Source organism: Geospiza fortis, unplaced genomic scaffold, assembly GCF_000277835.1.
Source record: "Geospiza fortis unplaced genomic scaffold, GeoFor_1.0 scaffold506, whole genome shotgun sequence".
NCBI lineage: Eukaryota > Metazoa > Chordata > Aves > Passeriformes > Thraupidae > Geospiza > Geospiza fortis.
In genome coordinates, this window is record NW_005054493.1 from 609,514 (window position 1) to 622,843 (window position 13,330).

General features: G+C 41.9%; 2 protein-coding genes across 2 annotated transcripts in view; both read left to right on the plus strand.

Annotated features, from left to right (window-relative positions):
* Positions 1-141: 141 nt before the first annotated feature.
* LOC102042703 (torsin-1A-interacting protein 1) lies at positions 142-10,168 on the plus strand. The gene is made up of 5 exons (XM_031063314.1): positions 142-219; positions 3,030-3,131; positions 3,983-4,042; positions 6,529-6,588; positions 7,647-10,168. Exon 5 carries the CDS (start codon positions 7,679-7,681, stop codon positions 8,438-8,440), a length of 762 nt encoding a protein of 253 aa, XP_030919174.1. The 5' UTR covers positions 142-219; positions 3,030-3,131; positions 3,983-4,042; positions 6,529-6,588; positions 7,647-7,678; the 3' UTR covers positions 8,441-10,168.
* Positions 10,169-12,606: 2,438 nt separating this feature from the next.
* The window catches only part of CEP350 (centrosomal protein 350), a 71,773-nt gene continuing 71,049 nt past the window's right edge, over positions 12,607-13,330 (plus strand). Inside the window, exon 1 of the mRNA XM_031063301.1 lies at positions 12,607-12,682. The gene's annotated coding sequence lies outside the window, so the exon portion shown is untranslated. The remainder of the gene's footprint in view (positions 12,683-13,330) is intronic.

Here is a 13,330-nt window from a genome sequence, read left to right on the forward strand (position 1 = left end):
GGCGGGCGCCGTGTGGTTCCCCTCCGGGGGTGTTGGGACGGCACCGCGCCGCTGGAAACGTTCCGGTGAGCCTGGTGCTCCTGGAAGGCTCTCAGGCCCGTGGGCTTCAGCTGAGTGTCCGGCTGTGCCCTCACCCGTGTCTCGTTTCAGGGGACGAGCATCACTTCGGGACCCCGGACTCCCTGACGCGGCCCCCTATAAAAGCGTACAGATCGCCAGGTAGGCTCTGATCCCACAGCTCCTGAGGGGCTGGGATGGCCCACGCTCAGGGAAATGTGGATTATTGGGCTCTGGCTCCTCGGCAGGTGTTACCGTGGCACATAGGTGAGGAAATCCCGCTGTGGCTCTTACCCCACAGACGAGGGATGGGAGGAGGAGCGATCCTTTTCAGCAGGGCACGCTGAAACCCTCAGGTGGCTGTTTTTACCCAGTGCATCACTTGGAACAGTACTTTACCACAGCATTCAAATTTTACTAACACTGCTTGGTTTTGAAAGGCAGGATTTAAATAAGATATGCTGAGCTGCAGAATCGATCCCTCAGTGGCTGTGCTCCTTATTGGGAGCAGCATTGTTTATGAGGAAATGCAAAACTGGGGTTTTCCTTCCTTTGAAACACCAAGAATGCTCTGGGACTTGCTCCTGGACGCTGGGCTGGACAAGCTGATGTGTTAGCACTGTGTGGCAGCCACTTGTTGCTTTAGTTGATGGAACTCGTGTCTTCCTCCAAGCTATAGAAACATGGTAACTCAGTGTAACATAGTCATGAGGCTTTAGCTTGTCATTCCACCAGGAAACTGTGAATAACTTGTATTTCCTTCCTCTTTTCTCTGTTTTGGAATGTGACAGTGCTCAGGGATGCGTTGGGCTAGCCTGAGACTGTTCTCCATCTTTTGTCACCAAGAATTGCCTGCCTGTATTCTGCTCCAGAAGCAGAATTTCCAGGAGGCATAGAAAAAAAAAATCTTATCTTGAGGAAGGTTATGAGTATTTCTTTAGGCAAGTACAGAGGTTTGTCTATGAAAAAAGCTCTTGCTCCCACATGGTGGCTAACAGGGTACAATAGGCTCAGTGTTTTAAACGTGGCTGTGCTGCTTCAGGAGGTGCAGCTGAGGGTTGGGTTTTTAATTAGATGGCTCTAAAAATGAGGCTCCTCTCCCTCCCACCCTCCCCAGCTTTTAGCAGCTGTAGTGGATTATAGGCACAACAGGCGTAAAAGTATGATAACAGACTCTTAATTGTTTATATAGCAGCAGAGAAATGGTTTTCCCCCATCTGTAGATGTGCAGTATTTTCCTGCAGAGTTTAGGGGATGAGCTGTGAGGCAGGGCAATAAGCAGGCTGGGTTGTTGGGGGAGCAGAATTGTCCTGCTTCCCTGAGAGCAGAATGGAAGCAAAACCACACCTTGAGAAACTGGTTCCTGGCCTCTACTAAGAGGTTTTAAATACAGGTTGGGCAACTTGCCTGGGGAGCTGGAAAGCTTTAAGAGCTTTAAGAAGAGCTTGCAGAGTTTTAAGAGCCTAAAAACCCCTGCCTAGAATCAGGGCAGCTTCTAGATCAGTGAGCTCAAGATACGTGCTAGCAATCTCCATGGAAGTTGTCTTACATCGACCTTTCTTTTCTACAACTTCCTAGAAGTCTCTCTAACACAAAAAATAGTGATTGATGCCAAGAAGGGAAGAGGGATTAAAAGTAGGGACTGCCTGAGTAACCCTCTTTAGATTCATAGATATTTTTGGTCTTCTGGTCACAATTACTAGGGAGATTTTCCTTGTAAAACCTGGCTACATAGTGAAATATTATGGACGTGTAGTTTAGCATTCCTGAAAATAATTTGGTGAGGAGCTTTGTGGGAAATCAGTCATAGGGCCCCATTAAGCATGTGGAAATACTTAACTGTTGCACCTGTGACTTACCATAGTTTAAAACTTACAGCTTTTTCCCATTTTTTGTGGTTTGGATGGGTCTGGTGGTTTTGTTTTTCTCCTTAGTATGTTTGACATACGCTGGTGTGTGAAACTGCCAGAGCACATTAGAAAAAGGCTGTTTTCTTAGTTGAAATAAAATTACTAAACACTAGGTGGCAAGCTGTGCATTGCCCTTGTCATGTGGTAAAAGCTGCAGGAACACACTGAACCCCAGCAGGAACCTGGGCTGTTTAAAAGAGTAAAAGGGCCCAGAGTGAATGTCAGAAAAAAAAATTGTACATTGTATTCTTCCCTTTGCTGTTTGCTCTGCTGATGCTTGATAGCTGTGCCACAGTCTCTGTTCCCCAGCTGTTCTACAGCTTTTTATTCTATACCTGAGCTTTTTCTTGTCAGCCCCTTGGTTCTGGGGTTGCACTTTATCCTTTTTGGTTCCCCAGCCCTGACCTTTGCTCTGTGACCTCTGATATCCTACAGGGTTTACTCTTTCTAGTTAATGACATTAACTAACCTGGGTTTCACAGCTGAATGACTCTCTAATTTGGCAAACAGCTGAAAAATGTTGATTTATATTCTTCCCACCTACCTCAGGGGTGAAATGAGATTGCTGTTATGGATTAGGAGAGAATGAGACCCAACTAAAGGATGGCTTGGACTCCATTCAAAGGGAACTTACTTTCTGTATTTGCTTCTGTCTCTTTTCCCCTCTGCCCAATGCTGCATAAGAAAGACAGCACAATTATTGTTTGTGAGTGCCCAAAGCTGTGGGAAAAACTCTCTATACTCCCATGATGTTTACACTGAATCCCCTTAGGGTAAGGAATTTCTTGGCTCCTAAAATTCATGTTTTTAAGCCAAGAACTCCTAAATTTTTTTTAAAGAAGCGTGTGGTGGTGTAGACAGCTGTATTTCTAGTGAACTCAAATTTACCATGAGTATTTCAAGTCTTAGTTGCTTTTTGTTGCATTTTAAGAGAGTAACTTTTGGGAATTCACAACTTGGAAAATCACTGATTTAGGTCATGGATATTCCAAAACTACAACTTGGTCCTTCAGATTCATGATCTTGCCAATCCTCTTTTTATTCTTTTTTTGCTCCTGACAGGTGGTACTACTGTTTACTTTGAAGAGAATACAGTAAAGGAAAATGCAAAGGCTCATGATAGTAACAGAACTGAAAAACCAAACATTTCTGCACCATTAAAAGGTAACAGCTTTTATCACTACTTCTTCCATGGTGTAACAAATGATTGCTTAAATGTATTAAAATGACAATCATTCAGTTCTTTTAGAAAAGGGGGAAGTTTTTGAGTTGAAATCTGAATGGATGAAAAAGGGTTTCTTTTAAAAAGATCATTTCAGTGTGTACTCCTGCCTGAGCCAAAGTAAAACTGGTTATAATAGGATGATGATCTGCTTGGGTGGAAAACCCTAAAGTTCAAGAAAAGGCAGATTTCAACGTTGATAAATATCCAACTGTGTGGTTTTTGAAAAGCAAAACAGAAAGAAGTTTTTTCCCTGCTTCAAAAAACTTAGGAGAGTGGATCTTTAATTGCCTCAGGCAAGGAAAACTGAGACTCTTCTTTTTTCTAAAGAGTTGAATTATCTTTGACTTCAGCAGGGGGAGTGACTACACCAAGTAAGTTCAAGGTGAGGGAGCACTTTGCTCATTGCTCAGAGATTTTTCTCCATGTGTATTGCAGAAGCAATGGGGAGATACAGTGAGAAAAAAAAATGGGATTATTTTTAGCCACAGAAGGAAGTTACGTGTCTTTTTAAAAGAAGCCATAAGAAGAATGATTTGTCATGTTGGCAAAAGCCTTGGGGTGAAGAGCCAAATTAAGCCCTTTCTAATAGATAAGAGTAACTTTCTCCAGCTCAGAGAGGTCCAAGAGGCTGTGCCTATGCTGCAGGCTTGGTTTGGCAGCACAGCATATCCTCCTGCCCTGATTAGCCTTGAGGATTTCATAGAAAGAGCCAGAAGCATGTATGGTTGGTCTGTCCTCTTCTGATCTCTGGTGTGGTGACTGAGTTCTTCCACTTGTGCTTTGCTTTCAGAAATAAAGGCTGACTTCCTTGAGAAAAATCAAGAGTGCTACTCAACTTCTGCAGCACAGAGTAAGTAAAACAAGAGAACCTAGTCTTCTCCTGTCATTAGATGAAAAGGACAGAGTTATTTTCTTTTCCTCTGCTTCTGGTTTTTCTTGTGCCCTGGGACACTGTCTGGGAGGATGGGCATGCACTCAGGAGGCAGATTCAAACAGAAACTGGAGAAGGCAGCATATTCCAGTCAGTGCCTCTCTATGAGGTTATTCAGCTTGCTGACCACAGAAAATGCTCCACTTTCTCTTTTATTTTTCTTTTTGGAGTTGACTCATGGGACAGTAAGTGCAGAGCATGGAGTAGAGGCATTGTGGGGTAAGCTGAGGAGGGGGACAAAACCTTCACCTTTTGGTGGCAGTGAATGTTAGTTTGTACACAAACCTTCCCTTTTTTCCTTTCCCTGAGAAGTGGTGGCTTGCTGTGCTGTGATTGAATTAGTTGTTCTATATTCCTGAAAAGGAGCAATATTTTTTCTTTGCTGGCAAAATCCAGTCTGCTCATCTAATGACTCCCAGTGTTTCAGATTTTTGGGGGATTTTTTGGGTTTGCCTTTTTTTTTTCCTGTTGGAAGAATGCTTGAAAAAAAATGTTCTGAATTCTTAGTAAAGTCTTGGTCCTTGTTTCTATCCTCAGCAGGTTTAGATACAGATAAACAAAGTTTTGTAAATCAAATTTCATTCTGAACAACCTGCAGGGGTTGCTTGGTTTTTTGTTTCTTTTTGGTTTTGTTGTTTGTTTTGTTTTTGCTTAAACCATGATGCTATCAGGAAGAGAAGTTCATCTTGTGGTAGCTGCACATCTGTGAAATGCCTTTGAAAAATGAATTGATGCAGAGAGTTCTATCTTGTCTGGTAGTTTTACTTTTTTGTGTCACTTCAGGTGCTGCAGGAGTTGGTAGTTGGGTGTAGGGTGAAGAACTTTGGAAGATGACTGAAAACTCTGAAATCTTTAAGGTGTCTGCAGAAGTTAGACTTTTTGAATTAAGCAAGACAAAATTTACTGGGTCTTTCTGCAAATTTTGTTGTAAACAATGCACAATTCTTAGGCAGAGTAGGATTTCGTTTTAGACTGTTGATTGAATTATTTTTTCCTTTAGTGCATGAGTTACAGCTGTCACCCAAATATGAAACCTGCTCTGTGCAAACAGAGCTGCACTGTGCTGTATTACAGAATGGAGGTGATTTTGAGCTGTTAACTCTTAGAAGATTGAGATAAGCTTAGCCAGGACAAGCTCCATGGCTGTGCCCTTTTGGGGTAGGGGGTTGAAATTACAGAATAGGGCAGTTCATTAAGCCAGTTAAGCCCCAGCTTAAACCAGAGCTGCTTTTAGCACCTTCTGCAATTGCATTCGTACAGAAACAAGGTTATGGAGTTTATTTCAGTGTCTTTAAATAACTAGTGCAGGGTATGTTTGTTCAATTTATTCTCAATAGTGCCATTGACAGTGTCCTGATTTGGTTATATATTAAAGAGCCTTCAGCTTTGAACCAGTTGCTGTTCAACAAGGTGCCATAAATTCTCCTGTCTTTTTAATTACCTGGCTAAATGTAGAAAACATGCTGACCAAAAATTACACAGTATATATTCATACTGGTCTCTTGGGAAAGTTGTTCATAAGACTTTATGGATAATGCCTCTTGTACTTTGCTGTCTGAGCCCATTTAAATAGACCAAAAGTATATTTTGAAGTTGAAATCTTGCACTTTGCTTTAAAAGCATAACTCATCCCAAGAAACTGACTGCTGATGAAGCAGGCCTCCAACCCAAGCTACATGGAGAGGGAAAAGAAGACTGTGCATTTAACATTTTGCTTTGTTTTTTCTATTTAGGTCTTGCATTGTTATTTATCTAGTGTGTCCATTAATTAAGTTTCCATTTTTATGCCTCTCAAATTCTTGAGCAAAATCAGGAAACTTAACTGGGACATGGGATTCTTGTGCAGAAAATAGCAGCTTGTTAAATCTCTTCCATTTTATCACCTTGTACTTGAAATGGAGTTTTATTTGCATAATTCTTCAAGAGTTGGGAATCCTTGGGGGTGATTTGTGGTAGACTGGGGACTTGTGCTTTCTAGGCAAGGTTGTGAGGATGGTTTGGGAGCTGGCATTTGGCAAAGAGCAGGGATTGAGATTTGCTCTGACAGTGGAGTGGAACTTCTCAGGCTGGTGACAGTGGTGAAGGTGTCATGTTCCTTGTTCAAGATAATTCTGTTGAGCACAAGGGGGAGAATGGTCTGGAAAGGAACTGAAAACCCTGAACTTGACCCTGCCCCACCTGGGGATGGGGATGAGGTGACAGCCTCACCTTTGCTCCAGCTTAGCAGGACTGGGTTTGGTTCAGCAAGGTGCTTTGTTACCCTTCTTGTAAGCTTTGTGCAATTTTGCATGTAGAAGTTTTCGCTGAAAATAATGCAGTTTGGTGATTTCAACTCCCTGCTGGAAGATTGGTCATAATTGTTGTCTTAGTGTTCTTCTCATGTTGCTTTCTTAATCTCTTAACAGGCAGAAGTAAATCTCGGTATCAGTCCAGAACAGAGAAGCAGTCACAGCCTCTGGCCAAAAGTAAGACTTCTGCTTTCACTTCTGTTTCATGCTTGTGTAACATTTAACCATTTTTATGCCTTTCCAAGTATTTCAGTTCCTGGGAGTTGGTGTGAAGCTGAGGGTCCTTGCTAGAACAGATGATTTGCTTGCTGGGTTGTGTCATCAGCATGAAGGAAGGAAGGGTGTTGTATAAAGGATAACGTTTTCACCTGAATTTGTGGTCTTTTATCTGTAATGTTTACAAGATTAAAACTGAGGCAGGGCTAGTGGTGATGTTATTTAACTATTGTTGGGTTGTTGTCCTGATAAAAGTTGAGGTGTAAAAGGGTGACAAGAGGAATGCAGTTCTTCCTGTTTCCAGGAAGATTGGTGTATTTTGTCACTCATTTTACTGGGAACAGAATCCTTTTGCTTGCAGAGCCTTTTGCTTGTAGTATGTTAAACAAGTGTTATTTAACTGTTCAAATATGAAACCAAATCAAAATATCTGATATTTGATGTACGTTGTGTGCTGTGTGTACTTTGTGAAGCTCACTGCTCCAAAGGCCACAATGTTCTGTGGTAGTGTTGACCACCAGTGTCTGAGATGCAAAAATTGCTGCAGGAACTATTTTGATCTTAAGGGAATAGGAAAGAATAGGAATAGGATTCTGGTGCAGCCAGGTTTTCTGTAGGATCTTTTCTGCAGGCCGTAAATGTAGGAGAAGCTTTGACCTTTTTCAGAACCATTTTAAGCTCTTAGTTTGGATTTTATTAAAGTGAATGGAATACTGATGAACTTTAAGAGCTCCTTTTTCAGAAGAAGGTCTAATTTAGTCTCAGTCAATGTGGGAATATGTAAAAATGTTCTTTTTTTTAATGTTGTCAATTCACAATGTGGCTTGATTTCAAAACTCTGTTCTCTGTTTTGTGGTTTGGTTTTTTTTAACTAGATCATCTTTTCTATGCTCTTCAGCTACTGTACCAGTATTGAGAATGGGATCATTTCACTGTTTCCTCTTATTTTCCTTTCACTTGTTGACTTTTGATGCCTTTTAAAACATTGTTTTCTTCTTGTTTGCTCCATCTCTCTATAGATGACAGCGAATCACAGAATGGATTTCACAAGATGTGGACTTTGTTACTGGTTCTGTTAATTTGTGTCCCATTGCTTTACATCCTGTGGAGTGGAATTCAAGGTGGAACCTCCTCAAGGAGAGATGCTGAAATTCTGAAAGAGTTTCGGGCCCGGATGGAGAAACTAAAAAATACTTACCAAAGCCAGGACCCCAGACTGTGGAGAAAAGCCCGTGTGTCCCTTGAGAAACGTCTTAACTCTTCCCATGTGCATCTGGAGCCTGCAATCCTGCTGCTCACAGCTGGCCAGGAAGCTGAGAAGGCCCTGAGGTGCCTGAGTAATGAGATTGCCAATGCTTTTGCCTCGTCCCAGAATGCCACCACAATCAGCATCGACGGGGTGGACAAGGCTGTGCTGGACAGTGACATTGTCAAGCTGGAGGTGGACACAGAGCTCAGCTCTGGGTTCAGTGAAGGCAAGAAGGTGGCAGTGGTGCATCGATTTGAGTCACTGCCTGCAGGCTCCACCTTAATCTTCTACAAGTACTGTGACCATGAAAACGCAGCGTTTAAGGACGTGGCCCTTGTGCTGACAGTTCTCCTGGATGAGCAGTCGCTGAGAAAGGGCCTCACCTTTCAAGAAGTGGAGGAGAAAGTCCGGGATTTCCTCTGGGCAAAGTTCACCAGTTCAGATGTTCCTAGTTCTTACAATGGCATGGACACAGATAAGCTGAGTGGACTGTGGAGCCGGATATCTCATCTTGTGTTGCCTGTTTGGCCTGAAAAGGGCCTCCCTCTAGAGGGGTGCACATAAAAGTTGCTGGAGAGCACTTGGGAGAGGAGGAAGACACAAAATGTGTGTTGCAAGGCAGAGCAGGGAAGAACTTAGTGTGGCTGCTGAGCTCAGGCAGCAGCAAACCAGTCCTTTCTGTGCAGAGCCTTTCCACCAACTGGCAGAGTTGTTTCTGCTGAAGTAACTGAGACTTCTCTAAGTAAACTACAGAGTGTAAGCAAGGAACTTGTTGGTAAATTGTATTCAGTGATGCATTCAGCCTTGGTATCCTGGAGCTGAACATTGCTGTGCCTCAGTTCAGAGTCACTCATCTGCCTCTGAACCTGTGTTGAAGCACTGTTGGCTTTGCTGTGAGGATCCTTTTCTGGTGGTGCATAAAGCTGGTATCACATTTGACAAGGTAACAATGTAAAGCCATCACCTTCATCTCCCACGATTGCTTACTTTACTTCTAACATAAGAAATAAACTAAAAATGATGATTAAGTGATGTGAATCTAAGCACAAGGTTCTTCCTGATCCATTGGATCACAACATAGGTGTCAGCTATCTCTGGCCATTTGCAGAAGTAGCAAAATTGCTTGAAAGATCTGTGACCTGTAGAGAACCTTTCAGCAAGCATTTCTTCCTTAAATGAGCCTGCCCCAAACAGTTCTGGGGAAAGAGAAAAGATGGGGTACAAAGGTTGCTTAAATTCAGTAATGTCAGTTAAATAATTCCTCAGTACCTCTTTGCCTGGCTGCTTGCAGGAGTTCTCTACGCTTTTCCAAAGTTTTGCAAGTCGTAAAATTTGGATGGAAATGATAAAATGTCATCCCCATGTACATACTATCTCCTTTCCAAACAAAACTTTAGGAAGACATCGTTTATTTCTCCTTTTACTAAGATCATTATTTTTGCATTGAGAGAATCTATTTATTTGTGGTACTTGATATCCTAAAAAAATAACTTCTTGTATCTATGTATGGCTGGCTGCTTGCTGTATAAATTTCTAGCAAAGAACAGATTTGCAGAGCATGCTTTTAAAATGTTTTTTAGTCTCTCGTGTCAAGAGTTTCTCACAAGTACCTGTTTCTATTGTTAAATACTTTGGGTAAAAAAAAGAGAATAGCAGCACTTCCATTTCATTGCTGTTACTTCATGCTCTGAGCCATTGGTCCATGTCCATTTGGTTTTATTGAGTATGAAGGAATGTGTGAAGATGCTCTCAAATTAATAGGATGTTTTCGTGTAGCAGCTGAGAGATTTGGCCCATCCTTCATTCACAAGCCCTTTGAACTGTCCTGTTGCAAAAACAAAAATAAAAACATTTTCAACCAGGAAAACCTGTTGAGGAGCTGGAGCTTCTAGGGCTAGGCAAGGTTGGGGGTGTTAAGAGAAATTGATCAAAATCATCTGAAGCAAATAAAAGAGCAGAAGAAGTTTGGGAGACACAGAGCAGTGTTCACTTAAACCAGAGCTGGACTTGTTCTAACTATTGAGAGCCAGCAATGGATAATGCTTCCTATTTTAATGAGTAGAAATAAAAACAATAAGAAGACGTGGAAGTGCTGTTGTTCTGGATGTTTAATAGCTCAGGAAGGAAAAGATGGCATTTACATTTTGAACATTTCACTGGACAAATGCTTTTTATTAAAAAAAAGAACTGTGACTTATTTTCAAATTTGTCCTCATAGCATATTTGTTTGTATATTATGTAAACTATTTTAGTAATGATTCAAAATAAACATACTTGTTTGTTTTCTAAAGCTGTTTTAAGACTTGCCCACTGAATTTTAAGTGGTCAGACTTTTTTTCCCCATGTTTAAATTGCTCATTCACCTTTGACCAACTACAGATGCCTAAAATACAACCTTTTGCAAAATTCAGAACTTTTAAGAAACTTGAGTGGAGTGGTAGATACTGGGATGCAGATGCATGTGTTTCATAATATCAGGGCTTTTGTCTGACAGGGAACATGTGAGGAAATGGCTGTGAATTTTCTTTTACTTGGTGTTCTTGTACTAATTCCCCAGTTCTGATTCCAGCTGGAACTAATGGTAAGATATGGTTCACTTGTTTCATTAGCCCAGTACAAGAGTCAGTAGCTGACAAAAGGGATGACTTCATCCTTGTTCCACTCCTGGCTGGATGTTCTGTACTTTTGGTGTACAAACCAGTGCACTGTGAACTGATTGGAGGGACAGTCTTACTGAAAAGTAACTTTAAAAAAAAATTATCAGAACTGGCCACCACAAAAAAGAAGACAAAGTTGCAATATAAAGACAGGAGATTGCACACATATACAATTAAAACATATTTAATACAGGTCATTTTCTGTTTCTAAAACTTCTCTTCCTTGTAGGTATTAAAGAGCTGTATTCCTGGTTCAAGAGAAAATAGGAAGGTATCTGGAAACTGAAGACTTAATGTTGTTCTAGCCAAAGGAAAATCTTTTTGTTGTTGTTGTTGTGAACTGTGGGGAAAGCCTACAAAGCTGTACTTCTAAATATGTTGTGCTGCTTAGTCTGAAAAAAATTAAAACCAAGATTATATAGTCCTTCCATAGGAGGGGAAAAGGCTCAGGATTAGAAGACTCTCCCTGCTCTTGAAGCAGCAGGTCCTTTTGTAGCTGATTGTGGCTTTGTCCTTAAAAGGCTCTCATTAAATATCCACAGGTACTTAATGCAGAGCTCATTAAGCAACTCCTACTCAGCCAGAGGTGAAGAGTAATGTGTCTGTGTTCCTCACAGGCAGCTGATTACTATCCTCCTTGTATAATTATTTCATTGCCTGGGGCAAATGGAGCCATTTGATGTTTTCCAAACTGCAAAATAGTTTGGCTCCTTCTAGAGAAATCTCACTTGTGAAGTTGAAGTGACCCTGACTGTCAACAGATCAGGAAATTAGTTTGTGACAGAAAAAATGTGGTTTTACAGAGCAACGACACCAGATCTGGCCTTGAGACCAAGAAGGGGATTTTCCTTCTTCTGTGGCCTTTAGCAAAAAAACTTTTGAGTAGAACATGATCTTTTGGGGGAGGGCTGAACCAGCTGCAGACAAGATTTCCAACACTCTGCAAATTGGACTGGAAATGGTCAAAGTGCTCCTTGGGTTGTGAGCAGATGGAGCTGCAGTTGGTGAGAGTCCCTTGTAGGTGGAAGGGGGAGTGTGGCCCCTCTCCTGCTGCCACTTGTGGGCACCTGTGGGATGGAAATACCTTACTGCCTTCAGCAGTGGCTGTTGTGGAAGGGACCCAGAACAAAGCACTGCCCAGTGGTGTTACCTCGTCTCTCACACCCTGCTCTGAGTCATGCTGTGCTGAGTGTGGAGCATGCTAAGCAGGTTTGGAAAAAATAATTAATTTCCCCCCCCCCCTTTTTTTTTCCACATCAACAAAATCATACTCTTTCTGCAAATTAAATTAAAAAATAAGTTGTGGCTTTCATATCCTTGTTTTTGAAAATTATATTTGTTTTGAACAAAAAATCCAGCTTGAGCTGAATACAAAGGGTAAGGTGAGAGCTCCATGTGAAGGCAGCATAAAATTATTTGCTGTACAGGACACAGCTATATGCACCACCTGCAGTGCAATGGCCAGCATGCTGCATTTAGGAAAAAGAATCTGATTTTGGAGGGGTGTAATGATACATGAACAACTTGCCAGATTCTGTGTTAGGACCCTGTGCTACAGTTGGAAAACTGTGGGAAGAAATCTGAAGTGATGCCTTGATTTCATAAGAGAACAATTTTTCATGCATTGTTTCTGCTGTCAGATGGACTGCAAAGTTCTAGGAGTACAGAGCAGGGAGGGGGGGTGCCTTGTAGTCCTCACAGCTGTCCTGTGTCCTGTTTTATTGTCATCTCCTGACAGTTGGATTTATAATTGTGTGCCTGGAAAATCTCATTCCATGTCCAACAGGTGGAAGCACCCTTCCCCAAATTCCTCCATGGCTCTTGGGAGCCACGTCAGTCAGGGAAAGGGGGGAGGGAGTCTGGGGGCTCTGGGCTGCAGGAGCCAGCTGCCCCTTTCTAATTTTAGAAGGGGTGTGCAAGAACAGTGTGGAGTGGAAAACTTTCCAAACCTCTTTCTTAAAGCTGCAATAAGCGAGTGAGTGAAAGATGAGAATGTGGCTCTTTGCTTTGCCCTTACTGAGTGTCTCCATCCAGCACCAGAGCAGCGCTCGCTGCTGTTCCCTGCCGTGCTCTGCCCTGTAGGGAGCTCCTCCAGCTGCAGAGGGTTCCATTCCTGCATTCCTGTCCTCTCACCTGGGGCTGTATGCAGGTAAAAGCTTTTTTTTATTTCTGAATTTCACAAGGTGACTGTGTTTTCCACAAGAATGTCTTTTTCTTTCTCTCCTCGTGTCAGGTGTTTGGCCATCAGAGCTTTCTACTTCACTGCAAGGGAATCTTTGAAAGTGACAAAGATTCACTCTCAAACCAGTCAGGTTCCACTGGCAGGTACAGAGAGCAAACAGGAGCAAAACCCGAATACAAACACTGCCTTTTAATTCCATTTAAACCAAATGATTTCCATGTTTGAGAAAATCCTAATGTGATGCCTAGTTTGCCTGGAGATGAGAAGGAGGAGCGTGAAACTAGACTAACTGCTTCCAAGCAGAAAAGAGAAACTATGTTTAAAAGCATAATTAAGGCAGTACATTACGAAAGTGCTGAATAATTTAAATAGGCTGCCAGTCCAGCAATATTAAGCAGTAAATTTAAGCAAACACTATGTGATGATGGGGAATATAATAATTTCATTTGCCCTAGTCTGCAATCAGGGCTCCCATACATTGCAGTAATATTGTTTTCATTGACTGAAATTGCCATTATTATTATAATTATTATTACTTTCAGTCTCCTGCTTTTGGGAGCAGCGAGTTTGCTCTTTGAGAGCTCAGGAGGGAATCTGGCACTACTTGCCACTCTT

Coding starts and splice junctions, on each gene's coding strand:
- LOC102042703 (XM_031063314.1), top strand. CDS start 7,679: ATGTGGACTTTGTTACTGGTTCTGTTAATTTGTGTCCCATTGCTTTAC.